This window comes from Lycorma delicatula, chromosome 3 (assembly GCF_047948215.1).
Source record: "Lycorma delicatula isolate Av1 chromosome 3, ASM4794821v1, whole genome shotgun sequence".
Taxonomy (NCBI): Eukaryota; Metazoa; Arthropoda; class Insecta; order Hemiptera; family Fulgoridae; genus Lycorma; species Lycorma delicatula.
This window is the reverse complement of record NC_134457.1, coordinates 2,285,749-2,312,450: the sequence shown is the minus strand read 5'-3', so window position 1 is coordinate 2,312,450 and position 26,702 is coordinate 2,285,749. Positions and strand designations below refer to the sequence as shown.

At 30.8% G+C, this 26,702-nt stretch overlaps 1 protein-coding gene across 3 annotated transcripts in view; it reads right to left on the bottom strand.

Moving 5' to 3' along the window:
* Positions 1-18,709: 18,709 nt before the first annotated feature.
* The window catches only part of CkIIalpha (casein kinase II subunit alpha), a 45,769-nt gene continuing 37,776 nt past the window's right edge, over positions 18,710-26,702 (bottom strand). For all 3 annotated transcript variants that reach the window (XM_075359356.1, XM_075359358.1, XM_075359357.1), the window contains exons 8-9: positions 25,823-25,916; positions 18,710-19,041 (exon numbers count right to left, since the gene is read on the bottom strand). In XM_075359356.1, the coding sequence (XP_075215471.1) occupies positions 25,831-25,916 (86 nt within the window). In that variant the 3' untranslated portion in view covers positions 18,710-19,041; positions 25,823-25,830. The remainder of the gene's footprint in view (positions 19,042-25,822; positions 25,917-26,702) is intronic.

Here is a 26,702-nt window from a genome sequence, read left to right as displayed (position 1 = left end):
TTGGGAAGACGCGTTAACCACTAGACCAACCCGGTGGTCTTCATTACTATCTAAATCACCATAACCTTCTTCATTATCAATAATTTCTTCTAAACTCCATATTTCTAGCAGAACTGGAAAAGATAACTGTTCATTATGTGAAGTAGATAGATTCTTATGGCTGTTCAGCCATAAGATAGATTTTTTTAATTTACTCCTAATTCCTTTGATTTTTGTGATATACTATACCACAAAAATGCAGATATGAAGGGTTCAGGGACTTTTTCTGATCTCCTATACTGCATCCAAACTAAAGGTTCATATGATTTTTTAACGAAGGAGTAATAATATTTCTTCTTGATAATTAAATGTTATTTCACCACATGTAACAAAAAGTTTTAAGATGATTCAAACACTAGGCATTTTTATATAATTAGTAACAATACATAAAAAAACAACATGGATAAAGCACAAAAAAATAATACACATCTCTATCACAAAAAGTAAGAATAAAGCAAAAGGCCAAACTCATGATAGTATTTTCGTAAAAGCCAGAACGAAAATGTTTCTCTGGTCTGGGATATTCTACAGTAAAAATAATGAAAGAATTTTTGCCGGCATCCATGGTGCAAGTGATAGCATTGCTGCCTTTCATCTGGGGGTCCTGGGTTCAAAATCTGATCAGGCATGGCATTTTTTTTATGCTACATTTTCGTATCACACACATAAGCTTCAAGCTTATGTGGTGAGATCAAGCAAGAAAAAAACTATATCAATTCTTTCTTTTTCTGTTTAGCCTTTGGAACCACTATAAAAGGTATTACTTCAGAGGATAAAATGTATGATTGTAAATGAAGTGAAGTCTTGTACAGTCTCAGGTCGGCCATTCCTGAGATGTGTGGTTAATTGAAATCCAACCACCAAAGAACTCTTGATTTGTGATGAGTTCACCACTAGACCAACCCAGTGGGTTACTTACTATATAAATTATGATGTTATTAATAAAGCGTATTAATTAAATCTTATTATTGTGCTAAATTTCTTTTTTTTACTCCTCCCACTCTGAGCCATTTATAAATATTGATTACAACAAATCTTAACAAGTGTTTAGTCTTAGAGAAAATCATTTATAAAAATTTTTATTTTTACAAGCAACAATTAAAACAAATGAAGCTCTTAGGGCAAAATTTGAGGTCATATTTGGATTCAGTGACAAAAAATACAAAAGAATAAGCCAAAATTATCGGTGTAATAAAACTCTAGTAGGCCAGTGTTATTTGTATAATTTGATTAATCAGTATAATAAAGGCTATGTACTTGCATCAAATTCTAATTGCTTTTGATCTGCTGACACAAATCGGTGTATCATCCACACAATCCACAAAAAAAAAACTGAACGTCATTGATCACCTAACTCTGGGGTCTAATCCTTTGTACAGGAAAGGAATCAACATTATGTTTGGTATGGTTATATATTCTTGTATCCTTCAATAATCTGCTTGTGGGGAACATTTAAACATGTAGTAAGTAAACTAATTTTTTTTTTTTTTAAATAAGTTCTAACATCGGGGGAAAGCTAGAGAGACTCAAAGATGTTGAAGAGGTTCAGGATTCCTTCAATTTATAGAAGTCAACCATTGAGATATTCTAATTGTTCTTTTGAAAAACGTATATTACTTCTGTGGACTAATAAAAAATTCATTGATAATACAAAGATCAGGAGTCTTTTACTCCTTTCAGGTCTCCTCATAGTCAAAAAGAAAAATCAGATCTGTGATATTTATACTTTTCAAAGAATAATTCTATTTTTAAAGGTCAATAAAATAGTGTAGTTGAGCAGACTTCTTTCCTTTAAGCCCCTTTGATTGTAGTCTAAGGTTCTTTTCAGTTCATGCAAAATTTAAGTCTGTAAATATGAGCACTTATTAAAATCCATGAAGTTATACATAATTAACTGAAATTTGAGGTCTTTTCAGTTAAATTCATACCTGTTTTAATAAATCTGTACCTGTTTTCCCCTAATTTCATGATTACTTTAACTTTTCTGACCGATTGTAACAACATTCATTAATTTACAAAGATGAGGATGAGGGTCTTGTTTTCTGCTAATTCTTTTCTTACCTGTAATTATTTATTGTTAAGAAGGTCATTTTCATTATTTTTTGAATATAGTTCAAGCAGACTTAAGTGAGTTTTTTGTGACTGAATTGATACCATGAGAACAAACTCAAATTATGTAGGAAATTTTTCTACCTGCTTAATGAACTTTTGTTTAGACTAGGTTAGATTAATTATGAAATTAGAGAAAAAACAGAGTGGAGGAGGATTTAACAAAAACAACCTGACTTTGTCTTATTTATAATGCTCATCATAAAAAGTCAAACGAATAAAAAGCATTGTTTTTATTTTATTTGTTAATTTTTTTGTTCATTATGAATAAATAACTTATTTTAATAAAATTTGCATGAAGAATTACTCATCATCAATTAAAATATTTACAATGAGGAGAGTGCACATTCTCATTTTTAAAACAAATATACTTTTATCTTTTTTTTTTTTAATTTTATCATTTCAGGTGACTTAAATAGAATAATTGAAGTAAAATACTAAAGCACATAAAATTTGAAACTAGTACATAAGAGAGAAATTTTTTTTAATATTAAGCAGCCAAGTCACATTGAATAAGTCATTTACATCAGACTGTAATAATTATATTATTTTTTTATTTACAGGAAGCTAGTACTTGCCAAATAACAAATTGCAAATAAAGCAAGTAAATTTAATTACAAACTTCAAATGTAATTAAATATTTAAAATAATGATAAAAACATAATTTAAACTTGGTCCTATTCATTTTTGTAAGGCTCTGGTAGCACAGCACACTAACTGCCAGTTAAATTGTAATTAAAAAGATTGAAATAAAAACTTTGATAAGTTGTTTCTACATGACAGACCCCTATACATTACTGCATTGATTAGCACACATAATATTTTCAAAAAGCCATTAATCTCAGTTTTGAAATCGTCAAATAAGGAACGTGAGAAGTCAAATCTGCTCCTTCTTGGTCGACAGAGATGCATTGTTAAGTAATCACAACAAGGGATTAATAAGAAACAATTACGAATGGATTACTTGCTTTGAACTGAAAATTATATGAACTTTAAAGTACAACATAGAGTTACAATTACATGAAAAAGAGAGAGGGATGACAAGAAAGAATATCTTTACTGCTACATTTTAATAATTTGTGCTTAATAATCAGTTGTAGGCTACAGTGAAATCTGTTTTGAAGGAATAAAGTAGGCAGAAAAGCTTTTAATTTAAATTTATATGGCAATCTTAATCAAAACTTTTAAAGTTGTTTTAATCACTTTTAAAAGGTAACTAGAGAAAAATAATTTTTAAAATGATGCATTCTTAAAATACTTTTTTTAATAATACGAGGGCTGTTCAGAAAGTAAGGAACGTTTCCACCTGACGCCGCCAGGCGCACGCCAATCGCGTATATATTGGTGTGCTCGTGCTCGGCACCTCAGTTTCTATACAAAATCCGTCCATAAAACAAAAAGAAAACATTAAAATCATACAGACATTAAAATAAACCACTAAACCCGCCCAATTAATAGACTGATACAGCAGCAAGGGACACTGTCCAGGCTCTGCGTTTTCGAAGGGAGAAATGAAACTCCTACCACTATTGGTTTCCGTTCCGGCACCTCAGTCAGCGTCCAGCCGACACAACGGGAACATCTCCGCACTGCCCGTTTTTTTATATACAAATTTGAAATGTGTGCTGCAATCGAAAATCCCGCCTGTTGTGAAGTGCGGTCTGCGATTCGTTTTTTGTCGGCAAATAACTTAAAACCAATAGAAATTCATCGGGAACTGCGTGAAGTGTACGGGAACAACGTAATGAGTGAAAGTTCTGTCAGGAAGTGGTGCATTCGGTTTAAAAATGGCCGAACAAATGTTCACGATAAAGAGAAGAGTGGACGTCCGAACATTGTGACTGACGATCTGGTCTCCAAAGTTGACGAAAAGATTCGTGAAAACCGCCGTTTCACAATAACTGAGCTTTCTCTATGTTTCCCACAAGTTTCACGGACTTTATTGTTTGAAATTGTTTCATAGAAGCTAGGCTACCACAAATTTTGTACAAGATGGGTGCGTCACTGAGTGGTTGATATCACAGGCGGCAGAATTCTATGACACAGGAATTTCAAAGCTTGTCCACCGCTATGATAAGTGCCTGAATTTGTATGGTGATTATGTTGAAAAGTAGTATTTTAGTCCCTCTTTCACATGTAGTTTTTCTTCTACTTGGTTTTTTAAAATTCCAAAACGTTCCTTACTTTCTGAATAGACCTCGTAATTCCTAGAAACCAATCAGTTGTCATTTATTTTTACGTACAACCTGCATTTTTAGAACTTGTTTGCCTAGGTAAATCTCAGCAGTCATTTAGTCATAACTTTATAATTATATTTAGGAGATTAGCAGCATCACTGAGTACCTGTAATAACAGATAATCACTGATGACGGTAAAATTTAGCGATATTTTTTTAAAACTATTAATAGAATTCATAAAATTACCGTTTTAACAGATCTATCTACAGCTGCTTCTTCACCAGCAGTGGCTGTTTGCACAGGATAACTATATCTTAGTAGTGCAGAAGCTTCTACAATTTTTGATCCAGATCTAAAATCACTTGATCTACGAGAGGAAGATCTAGACACATTCTTTTTTCTAAATGATGCTCTTGACTGAGTATCAAGTTGTTCACTTCCAGATAGATTTCTATCAGTTATAGAACCTTTTTTTTCATCGATACCTAAAACTGATTTTCTTTCACCGATAGTTGAAAGCGATTTTTTTTCACCAATAGCTGAAATTGATTTTTTTTCACCGATAGTTGAAAATGATTTCTTTCCACCAGTAGCTGCAATTGACTTTTTTCCACCGACAGTTGAAAAGGATTTTTTTTCAATAACACTTGCATGCGGACTAATTCTTGGTGGTGCAGAACTATCTGCCTTCAAAGAGGAAGGATTAGGCTCAGAATCATCTGCTGGTATTTGGAATCTGTCTGAAGTTGTGGGTTCTGGCAGTTGTATTATAGATTCATCAGCCATATTTTATTAAATGTGCAGTCTGACAACAAAATTAAATACAGTGAATTAATAAAAGAAAAAGTAATTCAATTCTGTAATATAATTTCACTTTTTATAGCGATTCAAGACAATTTTATAAAAATATAATGTATACAATTACTGAAGCGTTCCTTTTAAAACTAAATGAATAAAATTTTATTTTCTTTGGCATAAAAATACATAATACAGATCATGCCAATATAAGATAAAATAAGATTCAATTAAAGTCTATATTAATTATTTAAATACAAACGCATGAAATCACATTAAGTACATTAATTACAGAACATTATTACAAAGTAATTCACAATTCAGAAGCTGCTACTGAAAATTATTTCCATTAAACAGTATTTAGATAAAGCTCGAGTATTTTATTTTAATTCATATTATTTAGAAATACAAGAGAATAATAGCGTTCTCATTAAAGAAATACTTGAATAGTAGGAAGATTTTTTAAAATTAAATCACTTACAAGTAGTTGGTAGAATGATTTAGCAATTTATTTACAATGACATTGATAGTATTATTACAAGACTTTCTCATAAGCCGAAGTACTGTGTTAAGTTGAAAACATTCTGTTGTTTTGTTTGCTAAAGGTGGATGTTTTTATACTTTAAAGAAATAAGTGACTATTCACCTCAGCAAAGATTGCATATTCATTAATACTATTTAAGGATAAATTAACATATTTAATTTTATAAATATCGGTCTATTAGATTCATATTCATTAATAGTGATCTGAAGCCCATTTTTGTAATTTGAAAAATAGTTCCTGATTTTTTCAGAAATCCAAAGAGATGATAAGCTTACCGTTTGATTACGTCATTTCAAAGAAAAAGAGTGAGTATGATGCAACAATATCAATTTGATCATCCCATGAGTATTAATATAATTATTATTACTGGGAATTTAATCAACATGATTAGCAATGTTACATCTACCTGTGAGATTGTTTTAACCGTATTTGAAGTTAGATAGTTACAATTGATTTAGATTATTTTAAACTCTTCTAGTGATCCCATTATTAGCTTTTCCGAATAACTTAAAATGGAGATAATACAAAATTATGTTATCTTTGTTTATGATGCTAAGTTAATTTTCATTTTTTTTAAAATTATTATTTGCTTAGTATTATACTGTTATAGTATAATGACACATCTTATGTCATTCACTATACATAAAATTTAAGAGTAATTAAATAATATATATTAGTGGATTCCAATCAAAGCTTATACAGTACGTTTGGAAAGTTAATAAGAAACCTTCTTATTACTATGCATTTTTATTTCAATATTTTATAGAAACTGCAATAGTTTATAAAAGATGTTGAAAATGACCTCCATCGCAATACAGTACTCCACATGTTTCAATTTGTTTTCTAACACTTAACCAGTTGATGTACTGGACTGTCTCGTATGTATGCCGTTGTTGCAGTATTTAGTTCATCAATCGTATGCGGTGTGTTACAATACACTGCTTGTTTTGCTACCCCCCATGAAAAATAATCTGGGAGTGTCATATCAAGCAAGTCAAAACCCCTCAAAATGATTCGTTCACCAGACATTTTGTAAAAAATGTCATTGACCTGTTAGCTGTGTGCACTGTAACGCAATCTTGTTGGAACAAACCACGATAAGATTTCCAATTCTGTTGACAGAAAAATGAAGTTTGTTAAAAATAGCATAATAACGATCACTATTATGTGTATTTTTAAATAAGATTGGATCCACGATGCGCATCTTACTCATACTCCAATTTTTTCTTCGTGTATTTGATGGGGGTAAGCAGTCGATCACAGAATTGTATTTTGTGAATTAATATACCTTCCCGGATGAAAAAATGTAATTTCAAGGAATTCTAGTCGATAAAACATTGATAATACGAGAGCAAATCAAATATAAATTGGGATTTTATTTTTATAAACAATTTATTTTTCTACATAGTTTCCTGCTTTAGAAATACATTTTTCCCAACGAGAAGGAAGGTTTTTTTATTGCAGCATCCTAGAATGATGCTGGTTGCATCACAAGTCAATTGCACAAGAGCTACGGTATGGCGCCTGGCATTGCCGTAGAGGAGGATGGCCTCTCAAATTGATTGATCTTGTCTTTTGCAGTGATAGGCAACCCTCACTTGGTTCAACAGCTCACAGTAATAAGCAGCAATGAATGTGCATTGCTCATGCAAAAAATCAATGAGCAAAATTCTTCGCTGGTTGACAGTCTAGTCTTGGCTTTCACTGAGGCTGCCTCCCTTTTCCACCACCACTCTATATTGGCTTGTTTCGACTGGGGAGTGTAGCGGTGCTCATGTTTCATCACAGGTGACGATCCGACACAAAAATGCATCATCTTCTTTTGCAAATCTTATGGTAAGCCTCTGATAGACCTCTTAATATCTCATCTTTTGAACTGCGGTCAAAAGGTGAGGGACCCATCTGGCACACACTTTACAGAACTGTGTCGTTTGTGATGATCGCTAGCCAGCTTCCATCATAATTTATTCCACCCTGTTCTACAATTTCTGATACTCTCACCCATCGACTGTCTTCAAGAATGTCTCAAACCGCACGAATGTTTTTGTCTGTAATGCCGATCATGTTTTTGTTTTTCCACTCATTCTCATCCTTCCTTGAACTCTTTATGCCAGGCAAACACATGAGTCCTTGACAATATTTGGTCTCTGAACTGTGCAGTCAATCTCCAGAAAATTTCCATTGCTTGAACTCCTTCACGAGCAAGAAATTTTATAATATGCATTGCACAATGTATATTATAAAATTTCTTGCTCTGGTTGGTAGCGTGGAATGGCCGGCTCTCCCTCACCTAATGACCCCACCCAAGCATAATAGAAGCACAGGCCCAGTCCTACCAACTGTAGACATTCAGGAACAAAGGTCTCATTTATATTTCATTTACCTTTGTAATTTAGTCTTTTGGCACGATCTGTTGGTTTTTATTATTTTGGTTTATTATTGAGCAATGTCAAACAAACCCACAGGGCACTCAACCTTACACTGAAAGAACAGAATTCATCATATAATTCTACAGCATACAGCCCTGCAAGCACTCTAATTGTAGCAGTCCAAAAATTACTTTTTTACAGATGTATGGGTTAATAACTTTAAAATGTTTACAAATGGCTTTTGTCCAGACAGCCAGAAATTTTTTTGGGAATCTTATTGTTTTAGATAGAATTAAATTATATTTAAATAAAATAAAAACTTTATTTAAAAATCTTAAAACTAAACTTAAAAAATACATCTAGTACTGTTTAAATTCATTTTGCGAGTCAGAACCGAATTAACGGTTAAATTAAGATTTTTATTTAACGCAGAATTCTGCAAGTCAAAATCTAAATAATGACCGATTAATTTTTTCTTATTACTAGATTTCATCAAACTTACTTTCAAGCATTAATTTCTCTAATTAATTAATTGTTAATTTATTTACTTTTAAGTAGCATAGGAATTTAGAACTTTTAATTATCCTCAAACAGTTGTTTAAATTACCGGTACGATGTTGAAATAATACTGAACTGTTATTTTTTTTTTTAAAAATTATTCATACAACTCTTGATTACCGAATGGTTTTTTAATTAAAAAAGAAAGTAACATTCATTACATGTAAGGGATACAACAAAATTTTAATTATTTGAACAAAAGCTCAAATGATTTCTCATCGTGTTATTTTCCCAATATCGGTATTAATGTAGTAGGCAATGTAACTCTATAGTTATTTCTTAGATTGTGTCACTGAAGTGCTACATTGACTAGCAAGCGTAAATTAAGTTTGGTTAGAAAAAAAAAATTATAATTGTTTATAATTTTATTTATCTTATTTCAATTATCGCCTATTAATACAAGCATACATTAATACCAAAGTATTAATAAAAAGGTAATGTAAACAGCGTGTCCAATTTTACAAAGCATTACAAAACTAAAATAAAATCCAAGGAAAATTATTTTACTTTAATTTGTAATTTACTAACAAAGTCAAAGCTACATGAAGAAAAGTCTTCAAACAATCAAAAAGAAATATCGAATTGTAAACATAAATATTTTAAATGAACACTTATTTTAATGCATATGTATTTTCTTATACAAATTAATAATGTATTCTAACATATAATACGCGAATTTAAATTACAAAATTAATTAATATTTATCGATTAAACAGAGTTTAATAATTATATTAACTCTTACCCTTTAGCTCTTGGTGGGAGGATGCTGTAGAATGTATGTAATAATATTCTGTTTTTTAGAAAAAAAGAAGAAAAAACCAGATGTTTTGTTAATTGAAGTATTCGTTTTTATTTTTAAAGAAAAAAAAATGTTCTGTTGTTTTCTTTTAAACAAATCACAATTTTTATATTTATTTGTTCACAATTAATATGATAATTAGTTCCCTCAGAATTAAAGTTTTGGAGTAACAAATTTTATTAGCATATTGGTAATTTAATAAAATAAAATTTGTGTCAAACCTAGATGCTTCTCAGTTTCTCAGAAACTATTGCAAATGCAGTTACAGCACCAGAATTCATTTTTCACAAAACTTACCTGTCTTAAACCACCACTGGAATTTTGAGTCCCATGATCTTGTTTACATTGTTGAGTATCAACTGAAATTTTTTGTTAACATTTCCAGACCGGTATTTATTAACTAACAATCTGAAGTCTTTTTTTAACTAAAAGAAAAAAATTGGTTTATTACATCCTGTTCAGCATATGCTAAAAAAATCTTTGATAACAGCATCTGAATTATTTTGAAGTAATTTTTTATATTTACCTTACCGTTATTTTTTTGCATTTGTATCTAAATAAATATGTACTTTCACTTCTATTTTTTATTTTATATGTATAATTTATCTTATACTGATGTGATCTAAATAATGTTCTGAACAGAATCTAACTTGAAAATGAATGTAAATAGTTGTGACTTTACAAAAGACACCGATCACTCTTGAAAGTGATTAGCCATTCTTTAGAATAAAGAGTAAAGCTGTTTCCCACTACTTTTTGGACATCACAGTGCCACATCTACTGAAATTCAGTTCTACAAGCAATAATTACACTCGAGACATGTATCAGATAAATCAATATTTAGAAAATATATTACCTTACCTTGTGTTATTGTGAATGTGCAATCTTGCTAAAAGATTGGTCATTTATGGTTAAAAATAACTTGCTTTACCAAATCAGACAATGGAACACTCTTTCTGTATAACTCGACACCGCTTTGGCTCATGAAAAATTACAATGCTTCTGTTGTAATTTTTAATAAATTGCTCAACCGTTTGATCGATTTAAAAAAATATCCCTTTATGTTGATATTACTCTGTCGATGAATTTTTAAATATAAAAAGACCACAATTTTATCTCCATCCTGTCAATGTTTACAGAATGTTTTAAAAATACAATTGCAACTTATGAATTATTCTATAGCGATTTTCTATATTTAATGTGTTTGTATTTAAATAATCAATATGGACTTACACTTTAAATCTTATACACGAGTATAGCCCGCATAGAGTAATGCAGGCAGATGACTGAACCGTGAGTAGAGCTCCATCCTACATTTACTTTATTACAACTGGCATGCAAGATATTCTCAGGAATATGATATATACAATGATTCTTTAATTCGTTTTAAATGGTTCTGAGTAGCTCTTATCATGAACTGTTAAGACATTTTGGAAACTATATAATTTTATTCAACATCTATTTGCCAGTGAAAAGCTAGGTTATGGCCACTTTGTTCATGGCATAACAGCTGCTATATAGAGATGACATGAACACTATTTGATGTCTTTTCTATTTATTTTCTTTGTCGATTATAAAACCGATCAAATCTTAAACTAATAAATACGCTAAATGTACAATAGATAAAATAATAAATTGAAACCGCATAGGAGTAAACAGGAGAATGCCAAATTACATGAAATGTACTCATTTTTTTCTATAATTTTTCATATGCGTCATAAAAAATCTAAACTTAGACATTACTGGTCCATAATAAATATATGAATACACCTTATGCACCATATCTTATATTTAGAGACCGGTTTTTTGCAATTTTATCAAACTTTTCATGTAAATGATAATTCAACATAAGTTAAAAAAAAAACTAACCTGTTCATCACCCAGTACATAAAATAAGGCCGCTGCTAAATAATATGCTTGAAAAAAATTCCTAAATCCTTTCAATCATATGAAAATTTGACAGTTGACGAGGGCATTTGTGGTTTGAGGGGTCAAATATGGTTGTGCGTGTACAATAAAAACAAGTCAGATAAATATGGCATAAAATTAAAGTTTGCAATTCTAAAACTGCAAATGTTCTTTGGCTTGTATACAGACAGGCAAAGACAATTAAAGTAATCACTATCTTACAGTAATTACTTGATGGTGTCCTGATTGCACGGATGCTTTATGTTTACCACACCGCTTCAAACTGTATCATGGTAGAGCTAATTATACCTAAAGAAACTTTTTTATTATATTGTCTAATATTTTATTAATTAGCAAATGATTAAAAAAAATAATAATAAACTTGTGTCCTTTGTTAACAATTATTTTAAAACACTATTGTGAGAACAAAATATCTGTTTTTCATTGAGCACAATAAAATTATGGTTTTTTAGATTATTAAATTACAGATTGTGACAATTCAAAGAATGTTAATTTATGTTTATAATGAAGATAGTAATAATATTTTCAAAATACTCCTAAAATGTCTAGAATTCTAGTACTGGGCATTACATAATGGCTTAGGATTCAAAGTATTAATCACATCAATTTTTTATCTTAAAATTTGTTCTTACACTGATGTAATAAATTACATGTATTACTTATATTGACATGTTATCTTGCAATAAATTCAAACAGCAGTTCTATATTTAATAGTCATTCAACTTATAATTGAATAACATGTGCTTCTGTAAAAGTCTAATTATACGGATTGGCCAATTACAAATGATGTAAAAATTTTCTAAATATTTTGCAACATGATTCCTACGGGTAGCTTTTTTCATCAGTTTTCTCAGAAAAAATACATGTAGAATTATGCACGACCACAATTTTTATTATACATCCTTTGTAACCTTTTGATAACATAAAAATACTAAACTATCATCAACTGAAATATCCTTTCCAGGCAGGTAAATTAAAAAAAACTTTCAAATTTTCTTAAAAAATATTTCCTTCTGGTAACCCTAACAATTTTTGTTTAAAGCCAATGAAAGTAAACCTCATCGATTGGTGCTGCAATCTACAGGTAAATTTTTTAACTAATTTAAACTTCTGGATTTGCCTTAAGTTATTTAAATGTGCAATAACCCTTTAACATTGAACAGTATAAAAATACAGCATCAGAGTATGTTATTCTAATGAAAAATTAATGGAACCCATAAGAAGCTAAATTCTTTTACAATACTATGATGGGAGGGGAGGTAGCACAGATTCAATATAACAAATTTTTGCATCGTTACAATACAGTAATGTTGCTTAATTTCATAAAACAAATATCTTTTTGACTTACCACAAACAAAAACAATGATAAATGATATGCCAATGATATAAAAATCAATAAAACATACTGCCATTTTAGTTTTCCATTTAGAGTTCAAGATGCAACATTGTATATGTTTATGTGCATTAAATCAGAAGCTGCTTTTTGTACTTGACAAAATACAGGTCACAACAACCACCAGGAAAAGTTATATTACTACTTTAAGAAAAATATTAAATATTTTCTTGTTTCTTCAAGACAGAAGCTAATTCATAATCAGTCTGTGCTAAGAGACAAGTAATGTAAACAGTTGTAGACGCTCTTTGAGCACTGTCTGATCCAAAATATTTATTTGCTGTTAACACAGTTTACTGTATATTTTTTAGAGCACTGTGTATAGTCATCAAGTACATCATGATGTCTACATATCAGAAACATTTGTTTGTCGATTGTATCAGATTACATTGAGCCAGGTTTTTTTTAAGCTTGTATATATAATGTTAATTATTAATAGATTTGAATGTTATCTACTAAATACAGAAATTAATATTTGGTATAATACTAAAAATATAATTAAATTTAAAAACTATATACAGATATTAAAAATGGTTGATTAACTAGGAAATGTAATGGATGTTGACATCCATTCATGTGAGTGTCATTAACTGATATTTAGTAAATTTAATTTTTTTATATTACTTTATCTACTTATAATTTATTAAAAAATACAAATAGTCTATACATTTTCATCACTTATTTTTGTATTACTTCCTTGCATAAAATATAGGGATAGGCAGATTAAGGAAATGAAACAAATATAAATTACCTTAATTTTTATCACAAGGTGATTAATGAATGATTATCGCGGTTTTTATTACTATAATTTTTTTATTTATATAATTGTCTCATTTTGTAACTGAAAAAGAAAGAGGAAAAAATAGTTTGATACACGCATTAAACATACAAAGGGTACTAGGAAAGTTTTGCAATATGGTTTTATTACTTTTCAAAATAATTTCCACCACACATTACACCCTTCTCCATCCTTCAAAGCAAACTTGGAGCAGTGCACTAGAGCATTATTGTGATGAATAAACCACGTGCACATCCTTGATGTTTAGATGCAGCGTCAGGAGCTTCACTTTGTTTAGAGCTTTGTAATTGTACAGGCGACTTTGAGTTTCATAAACAGTCACCAATGCTGTTCAAATAGGAAGATTTCCCGTTCCTAAACTTTTTCAGCACTTCATGGCACCACCATGAAGCACGACATGCCATCTGATCTTCGATCAAGTTATGCAGTACCTAAAAGGTACAACAAGCTTTCTAACTTTTAAGGCTTTCTCACAAAATAGCACAAACTGTTGGTGCATTAATGCCCAAGAACATCTCTATTCGGTAGTAGGTCACACTGTCTCAAGGATTTTTCATATCGCAGCAATTTTTCCCTTGATCACAGAAGTCTGTCGATCTGACTCTAGCAAGAGTATTCTTCAAACTCTTGCTACCATCTAAATATCATGAGATCAATCCTTTCCAAGCACAGGAGTTACTCTTCCTCTAAATACTGACCAACACTTAACCCGCATGCAAAATTGCCAGATATTCAATCTTGACCATGAAGTCACTAACACATCTAAAAAAGGGAATGACACAGACAGCGACTAAAGTGAAGGTTGGGACCTGTTATTTAAAGATACCTCCTCTATGAATCATGAGACCTTGCCGTTGGTGAGGGGGCTTGTGTGCTCAGGGATACAGAGTAGCTGGACCGAAGGTGCAACCATATCGGAGAGGTATCTGTTGAGAGCCAGACTAAGGAATGATTCCTGAAAGAGGGCAGCAGCTCTTTCAGTAGTTGTTAGGGGCGTGAGTCACAATGACTTAAACGGCCATATCAACATCACTCAGTCCTCTGAGTACTGCGCAGCTGAAAGCAATGGAAAACTACAGCTGTTTTTTTTTCCAAAAAAATGTGGCTCTCTGCATTTTCAAAAGCAATAATGGAGGCGCCTTCCTTGGTAAAATATTCCGGAGGTAAAATAGTCCCCCGTTCGGATCTCCGGGTGGGGACTACTAAGGAAGGGGTCACCAGAAAAGTAAAAAATAACATTCTACGAGTCGGAGCGTGGAATGTTAGAAGCTTAAAAAAGGTTGGTAGGCTAGAGAATTTAAAAAGGGAAATGGATAGAGTAAACGTGGATATAGTAGGAATTAGTGAGGTTCGGTGGGAAGAGGAAGGCGACTTTTGGTCGGGTGACTTTAGAGTAATTAACTCAGCGTCAAATAATGGGCAGGCAGGAGTAGGTTTCGTGATGAACAAGAAAATAGGGAGGAGAGTGGAGTATTTCAAGACGCATAGCGATAGAGTCATTGTAATAAGGATAAATTCAAAACCTAAACCGACAACGATTGTTAACGTCTATATGCCTACAAGCGCCCATGATGATGATGATATAGAATGTGTATACGAAGAGATTGATGAAGCAATTAAACACGTAAAAGGAGATGAAAATTTAATAATAGTTGGAGATTGGAATGCAAGCATTGGAAAAGGCAAGGAAGGAAATATAGTGGGTGAATACGGGCTGGGCAAAAGGAATGAAAGAGGGGACCGACTTATAGAGTTTTGCACGAAGTATAATTTAGTAATTGCCAACACTCAATTTAAAAATCATAATAGAAGAATATACACTTGGAAAAAGCCAGGCGATACTGCAAGGTATCAGATAGATTATGTCATGGTTAAGCAAAGATTTAGAAATCAACTCGTGGACTGCAAAACTTACCCTGGAGCAGACATTGATAGCGACCATAATTTGGTGATAATGAAATGTAGATTGGGGTTTAAAAACCTGAAGAAAAGGTGTCAGATGAATCGGTGGAATCGGTGGCAAAGAAGATTTTTGAGGAGGACATCGCAAGAGGTCTGAGTAAAAAAGATAAGGTAGAAAATGTAGAAGAAGAATGGGAGAATGTTAAAAAGGAAATTCTTAAATCAGCAGAAGCAAACTTAGGCGGAATAAAGAGAACTGGTAGAAAACCTTGGGTTTCAGACGATATATTGCAGCTGATGGATGAACGTAGAAAATATAAGAATGCTAGTGATGAAGAAAGTAAAAGGAACTATCGGCAATTAAGAAATGCCATAAACAGAAAGTGTAAACTGGCGAAAGAAGAGTGGATTAAAGAAAAGTGTTCAGAAGTGGAAAGAGAAATGAACATTGGTAAAATAGACGGAGCATACAGGAAAGTTAAGGAAAATTTTGGGGTACATAAATTAAAATCTAATAATGTGTTAAACAAAGATGGTACACCTATATATAATACGAAAGGTAAAGTCGATACATGGGTGGAATATATTGAAGAGTTATACGGAGGAAATGAATTAGAAAATGGTTTTATAGAGGAAGAAGAGGAAGTTGAGGAGGATGAAATGGGAGAAACAATACTGAGATCTGAATTTAAGAGAGCATTAAAAGATTTAAATGGCAGAAAGGCTCCTGGAATAGACGGAATACCTGTAGAATTACTGCGCAGTGCAGGGGAGGAGGCGATTGATAGATTATACAAACTGGTGTGTAATATTTATGAAAAAGGGGAATTTCCGTCAGACTTCAAAAAAAGTGTTATAGTAATGATACCAAAGAAATCAGGGGCAGATAAATGTGAAGAATACAGAACAATTAGTTTAACTAGTCATGCATCAAAAATCTTAACTAGAATTCTATACAGAAGAATTGAGAGGCGAGTGGAGGAAGTGTTAGGAGAAGACTTTTCAATTTGGTTTCAGGAAAAGTATAGGGACAAGGGAAGCAATTTTAGGCCTCAGATTAATAGTAGAAGGAAGATTAAAGAAAAACAAACCAACATACTTGGCGTTTATAGACCTAGAAAAGGCATTCGATAACGTAGACTGGAATAAAATGTTCAGCATTTTAAAAAAATTAGGGTTCAAATACAGAGATAGAAGAACAATTGCTAACATGTACAGGAACCAAACAGCAACAGTAGCAATTGAAGAACATAAGAAAGAAGCCATAATAAGAAAGGGAGTCCGACAAGGATGTTCCCTATCTCCGTTACTTTTTAATATTTACATGGAACTAGCAGTTAATGATGTTAAAGAACAATTTAGATTCGGAGTAACAGTACAAGGTGAAAAGATAAAGATGCTACGATTTGCTGATGATATAGTAATTCTAGCCGAGAATAAAAAGGATTTAGAAGAAACAATAGTCCTACGCAAGAACTATCGCATGAAAATAAACAAGAACAAAACAAAAGTAATGAAATGTAGTAGAAATAACAAAGATGGACCGCTGAATGTGAAAATAGGAGGAGAAAAGATTATGGAGGTAGAAGAATTTTGTTATTTGGGAAGTAGAATTACTAAAGATGGACGAAGCAGGAGCGATATAAAATGCCAAATAGCACAAGCTAAACGAGCCTTCAGTAAGAAATATAAGTTGTTTACATCAAAAATTAATTTAAATGTCAGGAAAAGATTTTTGAAAGTGTATGTTTGGAGTGTCGCTTTATATGGAAGTGAAACTTGGACGATCGGAGTATCTGAGAAGAAAAGGTTAGAAGCTTTTGAAATGTGGTGCTATAGGAGAATGTTAAAAATCAGATGGGTGGATAAAGTGACAAATGAGGAGGTATTGCGGCAAATAGATGAAGAAAGAAGCATTTGGAAAAATATACTTAAAAGAAGAGACAGACTTATAGGCCACATACTAAGGCATCCTGGAATAGTCGCTTTAATTTTGGAAGGACAGGTAGAAGGGAAAAATTGTGTAGGCAGGCCACGTTTGGAATATGTAAAACAAATTGTTAGGGATGTAGGATGTAGAGGGTATACTGAAATGAAACGACTAGCACTAGATAGGGAATCTTGGAGAGCTGCATGAAACCAGTCAAATGACTGAAGACAAAAAAAAAAAAATTTAAAGATACGCTCTTGTAGCTCTCTGTGATGATCTGTTCAGTCATATTGCAAAACTTTCATAGCGCAATTTGCATATAATTCTTTTTTTAAATAAAAATAATGAATCAACAAAGAATTAATTTAGATGCACCATTATTTTTAAAACACTATGGACAGATTAATTTTTACAACAGAGGAAGAGTAACCCGCTGGACTGTAATGCGTCATTAAATGCATTATTTTTTAATTATTATTATTATTACGATTAAGTAGAATTTGGAATAGCATGAACAAGAAAATTTACATTCAGAGTGTAACAAAATCAATTTTTTTCTTTTTACAAAAAGCTGTCCAATATTTTAAAAAATAAATAAAATCCACATTTTATAATTTGTGCCTTGAATTTAAATTTATTATAAGAAAATAATATATGAATCTTGAATAAAATTTTAATATTTCTTTTATTAAAATTTATTAATTTCTTTAAATAACATTTTTCACTTTACAATACAATGAATCAATAATATTTACTATTATTATATCATTATTATTATTATTATTATATTACAAATGGAATGAAAATAAATTATGAAATCAACACTTATATATTATATACAAAGTTACATTATATTATTTTATTGTCTTACAAAAATATATAAAAAAATTAAATCAGATGTTAAAATTATCATCATAATTATTAATCAACAGCGATTGAATAATAATCATAATAATAACACAAATGCTCTAACTGGCTACACAAATTAATGCATAAATCAACGCTTTATATTTTATTAAATCGCTTAATTATCAGCCAGTAATTTTATTATTTATATATAATAAATATACTATAATTATACATTAAATTATTTTAATTAGATAAATATGTATACAATTGTTCTACGTATTTACACAGAAAAGGATAATCGCATGAATGACACAGTTTTTAATTACTAATCATTCTAATATATTTTATAAAATAATTACATTATAAATTAATTACAAACAATATACGTGTTAACATATAAAGGGGAAAAAGTCAAAATGAAATGTTTTAACAATAGAGGAACCAGTTTTATTAATTTCACTTTGCTTTTGAATACAGTATTTCTTCATTTATTTTAGGATAAAAAAAAAAAATAAAATAAAAAAGGTAGCTGTCTGCTACAGAAACAAATTTAATAACACACAATTTATTACGGTTTTTAAAATTATAAATAATAGTTTTATATCTGATGTACTGTTTTATTATTATAATTAACAGGAAACATTCGGTACAAAAAATATGCTGTTGCAAGAAGTGTACCGTAATCGAATGGTGGACGCGAGATGTACATACAAGTCGAATAAGCGAATCAACAAAGAACACTTCCGATCGGAATAAACGTTCAAAAGGGAGCACCTGTTGTAAGAGCTCCGGGGGCAACAAGCGGGGTATCTGCCCCGAGCCCAGTGATGCCACTCAAAGCAGGCTCACCTGAAAGAAAAAATGTTTAATTTTAGACAATGCAAATACTAGTCTAAATTCTTTTACATCTTGACGAGCGATTTTTGTAATACCAAAATACATTTATCTTTGCTTATTATTAGAAGAAACCTACAACTGAACTAAACAGAACTTACACTACACCTTCTCCGCAAGCACCTAAGCTCGCAAACATCTTACTGGGAGTTATGAATAACCTGAATGCTTAAACCACACACGACCCAGAATCCTGGGCACAAAAAAACTAACATATCTTGGCTTCCAAATTTCAGGGCACCGACTGAAAGATTAATTTAAAGGCATTATGTTTATACAGTCAGTTAGCTGTATTGTTACACTAATTGTAGAAAAAAAAAGGAAAAATTGCAATTAAGATTAATATATCAGAACGCTTGAACACAAAATTTTAAAACATGAAAGAAAGTTTTTTTCAGCATTATATTTAGTTTTCTTGGGTTTGTGTGATGAACTTTAAACCTGCACACTATGTAGCATTTTCAAATAAGTATGTTTTACTTTTTAAAGATACAATATATTTTGTAAATTATTCAAATTCAAAATACTCATTGCACAAAGAATAACCCAGTAACTTTTTAAAGTTCAAGGAAGATAGTTTTTGATAAATACCAAAAGATTTTGACTAAATATGAAAAATTTGTTAATGCTACAAATAGGATTAAATGAAAATTGGCTTCTTTTAATTCTAACATGAAAAAAACTTAAAGAGAACATGAGCTCTCTTATTCACAAGTACCTTTTTCTCTTAAGTTTTACAAAAGATTAAATGAAAAGATGTTTTCATAAAACAGTAAATGAAAAGCAATCGTAAGAATCTTCTAGAAAAATATGACACCATGATTTAAGTCAAATTTGAAAGTAGATTTTTTAAAATTAAACTTAAAAAATTACCAATTAATTCAAATCACATAATTTCTACTTGCACAGTATAATTAAATAATACCAAAATGAACTCTGTACAAATTAATCTATATTTAAAAAAAATATGGACCCAGTCCAAAGTTTCTTTATCGTTGCCCAGGGATTTGTCTCTGTACAAGAAGTCCCAGACAACACAGTATCTTTGATACGTCAAAGTTGTTAACTGTAGCATTGCAGTCACCTTGCCACTTTGCACAAATAGTGTTTTATACAGTTCATAAAGTCAGCTATAGTAATAAAAGCAGTGAAGGACAGTTGGCTAACATGCGTTTGCAGAATTCCCATGAAACTCACTTGTGTGTTGCAGTAGTTCAACTCAATAAGTGTATTATAGATCTCTGTAACAAGATGTTTAGAATACAAATCTCCTAAAGCTTGGAGAGCACTGCACGAGTCACTGAAGATAAGGATATGGAGGTATTTTGAGTTATACCATATTCAAAGCCTTATTGATAGCATCATTCATCAGCAGTTACTACATTTGAAATATTAAGGAGACCAAATATATAGGTTCTGCTATTAACAACAAATGCACATCGAACGGTATCATTCTGTTTCGAATCCCATCTGTGTATGAGAGTAATGAAATTTTAAAAACCTCCAAGTAACTTTTGTTATCTCTCTTAAGTGTCATAATCATAAAAAACCAAACTTCTATTAACAATCTTTAATATTTTTGGATTAATGATTGATTCACGAGATAACCTTGAAACTTCAAATGGGAAAGTAGAATGAAAATTTTGTAGCCTATGTAAAGTGCCTGATTTGAATACAGGAGAATGAAAAACTGATGTAAAAACTTATTCTGCTACAGAGGTCGGTTATTATTTCTATATCCATTGCTTTCATTTATCACTATTCTTCTCATTTCTTATCGATTATTGATATTTCACCGGTTTCCCACCAAAGTGGAAGACTGGTTTAAAAACTGTCAATAGTGGGATAAAAAATTAGAAAGTTGCATATCTTTTTTTTCACTGAACAAGCCATGATATGAACATTATGCAATAGTTATCATACAATATTTAGTTATAAGACTTTTATAAGAAAAGTAGGTAAAATAATAAAAAATAACTGTCATGCCATACTGAATCGTCTACAACAAAATCAAAATATTGAGGTAAAATTTATTTTCAAAAAATCAGAGAAAAGATTAATAACTTACTTTCTTTTTGTTAACAACTTCACCTTTCTTTAAAATTTTCTAATTCCACTCATTTTTTGAATTCATTTCATTTTCTCATTATCATCTATCTAGTTTATGTTTCCATTAAAGAATTGTTCTAATTTTCTTTTTATTGCAGTAGGAATTAATATATTTTTAAGGCTGACTCATGTCAGGTCAAATTTTATATTATAATAGGTAGGAATAAATGTAGATTCGAACATTTACAGCGGCTAAATCCTCTTTTTGAACCACTTTCCTTCATTGCTAGTATGAAATCAATATTGATTTCATTCAATAAAAAATTTTTTCTTATATTTAGAGCACAATAATTTACCCTGAATCAAGGATTTCTCTTAACCATTTAAATAAGGATTTTTTTTAATGAATTTGTAACATTAACTACAATTTCTTTGAAAAATACGTCTGTAGAGATATATTTATATTCTTATGATAGGATTACTGATAAATTGTTTCATTTCATTTTTTTTTAAAAATACTATGAATTCTAACCAATATTTGTTTGCATTCATTTAAATTATTTATTCACAACACTTTGGGGAAAAAGGACTGATATATTTATGACAATAAGTTTACCAATCAATACCCTCCCCCAAAAAAAACAATGATTGTACTCTCTTACGATCACATGACATTAACTTTGTCAGAGAATATCGGCCCTGCTGAGGTCTGAAACAAGGGAGGGTTAAGTGTCAAAGTGAACTAAATATTCGGATGTGAACTTTGGATGACATGATTGCTGCTTGAATCGATGCGGGTTTGGGCACAAGTCGAGCTTAAAAAAAACCAGTTTCAACAATGAATTTTCATATCTAAGCAAAATATTCATCTTAACCGATGTTTTAATATGCCCTATTAAAACCTTCATATTAACACAATTAATAAGCAGATAGTTGAATAAATAGTATTCAACAGTAATACGCCAGTCTTCATATTACATAATTGAACTCTGATTTGAACTATAACAAGGTAGGCCACAAAAACAGAAAATTTTGATTGACACTGGATGTCATTAAGGGTTTGGATAGATTTTCAGTCTTTGAAAAGTGATGACATGTAGGTTGGTGCCATCCTTGTATACATTCCTCAAATCAATGTAAAGATTTTTCGTGGCACTTTGCAACACCTCTGTGAAAGTCTTGTGAATTTTCTACAGAATTCTGATTTTAACCGCTAGACCATTTGCACTTTGTATGAATGGAATTTAACTCCTAATGGATGGAGTATTCGTAGAATGGCTATTTTGGAGGCGCAAAAAGCTATCCTTGTTATAAGCTAAACATAGAGGGATTTTGTAAATGAAGTCTTAGCAGCTTCAATATCCTCTGGGGTTTGCTGAATTCATGGAAATTTTAATTCTTCTTCAAAGCACAACCGGTCTCCTCAAAATTCTCAACTCTTGTTTTGGTCACATAGCAAGGTGGAACATGATAAGGTATCCTAAATCATAGCTGAAATTTCCAAAAAGCAGCAATCATCACCACTTTTGTAATACGCCTTCATGGCAAATGTGTTTTGTGAACAATTCTGCCGATCCATTTTAAGGTATCAGAAAGTACGGCCATGAAATGCTGCTGCTGCTACACATTTAAAAAAAATGTCCTCCTGTTTTCTTGATCCCCTTGTTATTTAAAAGCACGCTAAGAAATTAAGTGTTAAATTATAAATCCAATGTTAATTATAAAAACTGACTATATAGGGTTTTATTATATTAAAATGTTGATAAAATTAAAAAATATTGTACTGTTTTCATATTATAATTATTTCTTAAATTTGTTTTTAAAGTAATTTGTTTCTCGTGGTTTAATAATAAAATTTCATACTTATCTACTTTTATTAGCCTCAGTGTCAAATCTATACATGCAGCCCAACAGCATATATCAATTTTTTATATGTAATAATAAGTCATTATAGAATTAGTAAGTAAAACAGTTAGTTTTATAATTTTTTTAATCTGTTTGAATATAGCAGATTTTATGACATTACAATATTTAAAGGGTTAATTAAGGATATAGGTATTTTACACACAGTAGACCCAAACAAAGCTTCAATACATCCCTCCCCCAAAAAACACTTAAAGCAAGTCTCAAAAAAATATTTTGTTTCAAAGAGATTTCATATTTATAACTTAGTTGTTCAATTAGTTTTCTGAGATATTTTCTTCAATATAGGCTAAAGTGTAATCTGGATTTAAAATATAGAATGATTTATTCAGATTTGAAAAATTGCAACTTAACAAGGACATTACAGAACATTCTACAACCTAAAATGCACAAAAATGGCCACTCAAAATAATATGAAATATCATAAAAAAGAATAACTGCAGTTTTTTTATTTTCAAAATGTGACAAGACTAATAAAAAATGAATAAATTTTGTAAGTAATTACCTTTGTGTGATCTAAATGGATTGACCGGAAAGCTTTTCTAAAGATAGCTTTATTGTTCTTCAGCTTCAAAAAAATTAAGTCAGGATGGGAAACAAATACTTTTTATGTTACTTTATTTTTACCATTATTTTCTGCAATGTGAAGTCGTCTTCCCGAAACATTATATTTGTATGATAATCTACATCAAATTCATCCAAAAATCATATTTTTTAAGAAGTAGCTTTTATCTTTTGGTATCTTACTGTAAATGTGGAATTGTGCCGCAATCTTCTAGGGTAAATTAAAACTGATCCTGATTTTCTGTGTGGCTTCCCAAGGGAACTATTGGAGGGGTAGAGTTCATATATAATTGGAATGTGAATAAAAAGTTTTTCTGAACCCATGTCATTACTTTACAGACCTCGTACAATGAAAAATTATCAAAATATAAAAAAAAAATAAGAAAAATTAAGTTTTTTTTCATTCATTTCACAATGTATACTATTTAAACAGCTGTATGACAATTATCTAGCAATTATTTTCATTGAATTTTCTGTCTGTTTTATACCTTTGTTCATAATTGCTTTATTTAAAAGCAATTATTTTAATAATAATCTGTTTGGTTACATTCTGTAAATTTAGTTTGCATTAAACGGTACCCTCATTTTTCTAAATATGTTATGAAAATTAAATTAAGATGCATATATTTTTTAGCAGGTTAAATTTTAGGTAATAAAATAATTCACTAGTAGTAGCATTGAATAATCGATGGCAGTTAAGAGGAAGTTTCTTTCTAGTGAAGTAGAGATATAACACTTAATGACCATATTTAATAGAAATACACCTTATTCTATTATATTATATTAGAAAATTTTAATATTATAATTTGAAATTTAATGTTATATTTGAAAATATTTACACTTCATCATACTGATGATCACATAAGTAACAACTCCTTAAAAGAAAGATGAATAGAATTATAAAATAAGTGGCACAATTAGAGACCACTAGAAAAATGGTAAATGGTAAATGAAAATGAAAAAATTCAGGTAGTACAGAAACTTGGAGGAAAGCAATCTGCTAAGCAACTTACAGGAACTAAGAAGGGAAGCCAATGTATTTATGACTGACATGAACTGGTGTTGTGTAATGATGAGCTGCAAGAAGAAATTGCAGTAACAAAAAAAAAACTTTAACTGTATGTAATATGATAAATGGTTTCTTATTACAAAGAGTGAACTAAAAGAAAATTTATTACTGCTCACTGCCCAATACAATGCTCCCATAATGTACGATTATATATAAACAGATTTAAAATAAAAACCAAACAAATAGATAATTTTATCTACATACATTAATTATTGATAGTCATATATATGTTTTAGAAGTTGACGGGGTGTGCCTTCCCATTTTAGTGATATATGACAAGGGGTGGTGGGACATGCAAGCGAGTGGTGTATGATACCACTTATTCCGCTCATGCTTTTAGGTTAGCTCTAGGAGCTACTTAGGACACTAAACTGTTTTGAGGCTCAGTACCCGTTTGTTGTACAGACATTCGGTCTTATGCTTTAGGGCGACTGAATGGGGTGGTAGCAGGACAAATGCCAAGCAAACAAATACACACATACATGTGTGTGTATTTTTATCATCACATGTAAAAGGTCTCACAAAAAACCCAAAAACAAAATATTGCTGAAGTATCTGTTACTCTAAATTCAACAGAAAATCTTTCCAGCAGCAAAAAAATTATTTTATTCTTTATAAAACAAAACTTTGTTCTAGAACACAAACAGAAACTTACATCAATGAATAGCTAGCTATTGTGTTAGTAAACATTTACAGGGGTAAAACATGACTGACATGTTATGTTTTACCAAGTGTCATTACATAAAAAACAAATTTGTTTTTAATGTAAAGGTCTGAAGAACAGCTGTCAGTAAAATCATGCATCAATATTAAAATTGTACATAGGATTTTCAGAATTTTTAATACTCAATCTCAATAATGAATATTTTATTAAATCGCTACATTTAATTTTGTTACTATTATTATTTATCATTAGGTAACTGGTGTAAAATGTTTCACCGGTTCAAAAAATGTCATCATATAACTGACTTTAGTCCTACTGTGTCTGTAATGGTCAAATTGTATAACAACATTTAAAATAAACAAAACAATAATACGATTAAAACTTTATACATATTAACAATCTATAATAGTATAAACACTCATTTACACAAGAAAAATATTGATTGACATTATAAAATTTATCAATACCTGATGAACTACTCTACAGCAGGCACTGGGCCAGCAATAGGAGTAGGAGAAGATGATACAATGTTCAACCGGTTTTGCTCTTTTACTACTGGATCTGCAAGACAAAAACAATTTTATTAAAAACTAAGATACTGACATAATGTAATTTTTTAATGGTTTATTATTAAAAAAAAAATTACAAAAGGAAAAAATCGCTTAACAGATTGATCGATTAGAATGCAGCAGCATTTAACATTACCAAGTTTTGAGTTGCGTGTATGGATTGTGGGAGGAGATGCTGACCGCACTCTTTAGGTTCTGTGAAGCCTCATGCACTGAATTTAGTGCAAAATGGAACATCTGTTCCATGCAGCAGAGCAAATTCAAGAAAAAATGGGTCAAAGGGTGCATAAGTAGTATAATTGTACTGGATCTGAAAAGATAAGCCTGTAGTTGTTAAAATATTGTTCAATCGCTTAGAAATAAAGAGTGTAAGAGAAGAGCCTTTGAGAGGAGTCAATTTCGTTCAGTGAGGTGGAAATTCTCTCAACGCTTGAATTTGTTGAACAAAATCGGAAGACAAATTTTACACCAAGATTTGCAATTTCATGACTCCATGAGCAGCACTATACAGTTCTAAATCGCTGTGTGGAATCCAATTTAAGCACAGGAGATTGCAGGCTGTAATTTTAAAAGGTGATTATGTCTCTTGACAGTGAATGCCAAATTTTATAATAACCACATGTTTGAAATCTTCTTCCTACCAAAGTTGATATGTTGCAAGTGGAATACGCTAAGAGTACAATCCACATGGCATGACTAACATCCTATAATGCTGCATTTGCCAGCAACAAGAAACTTCTCTCTGGTTCAACGACTCTCCCATTCATTGGAGCTTACT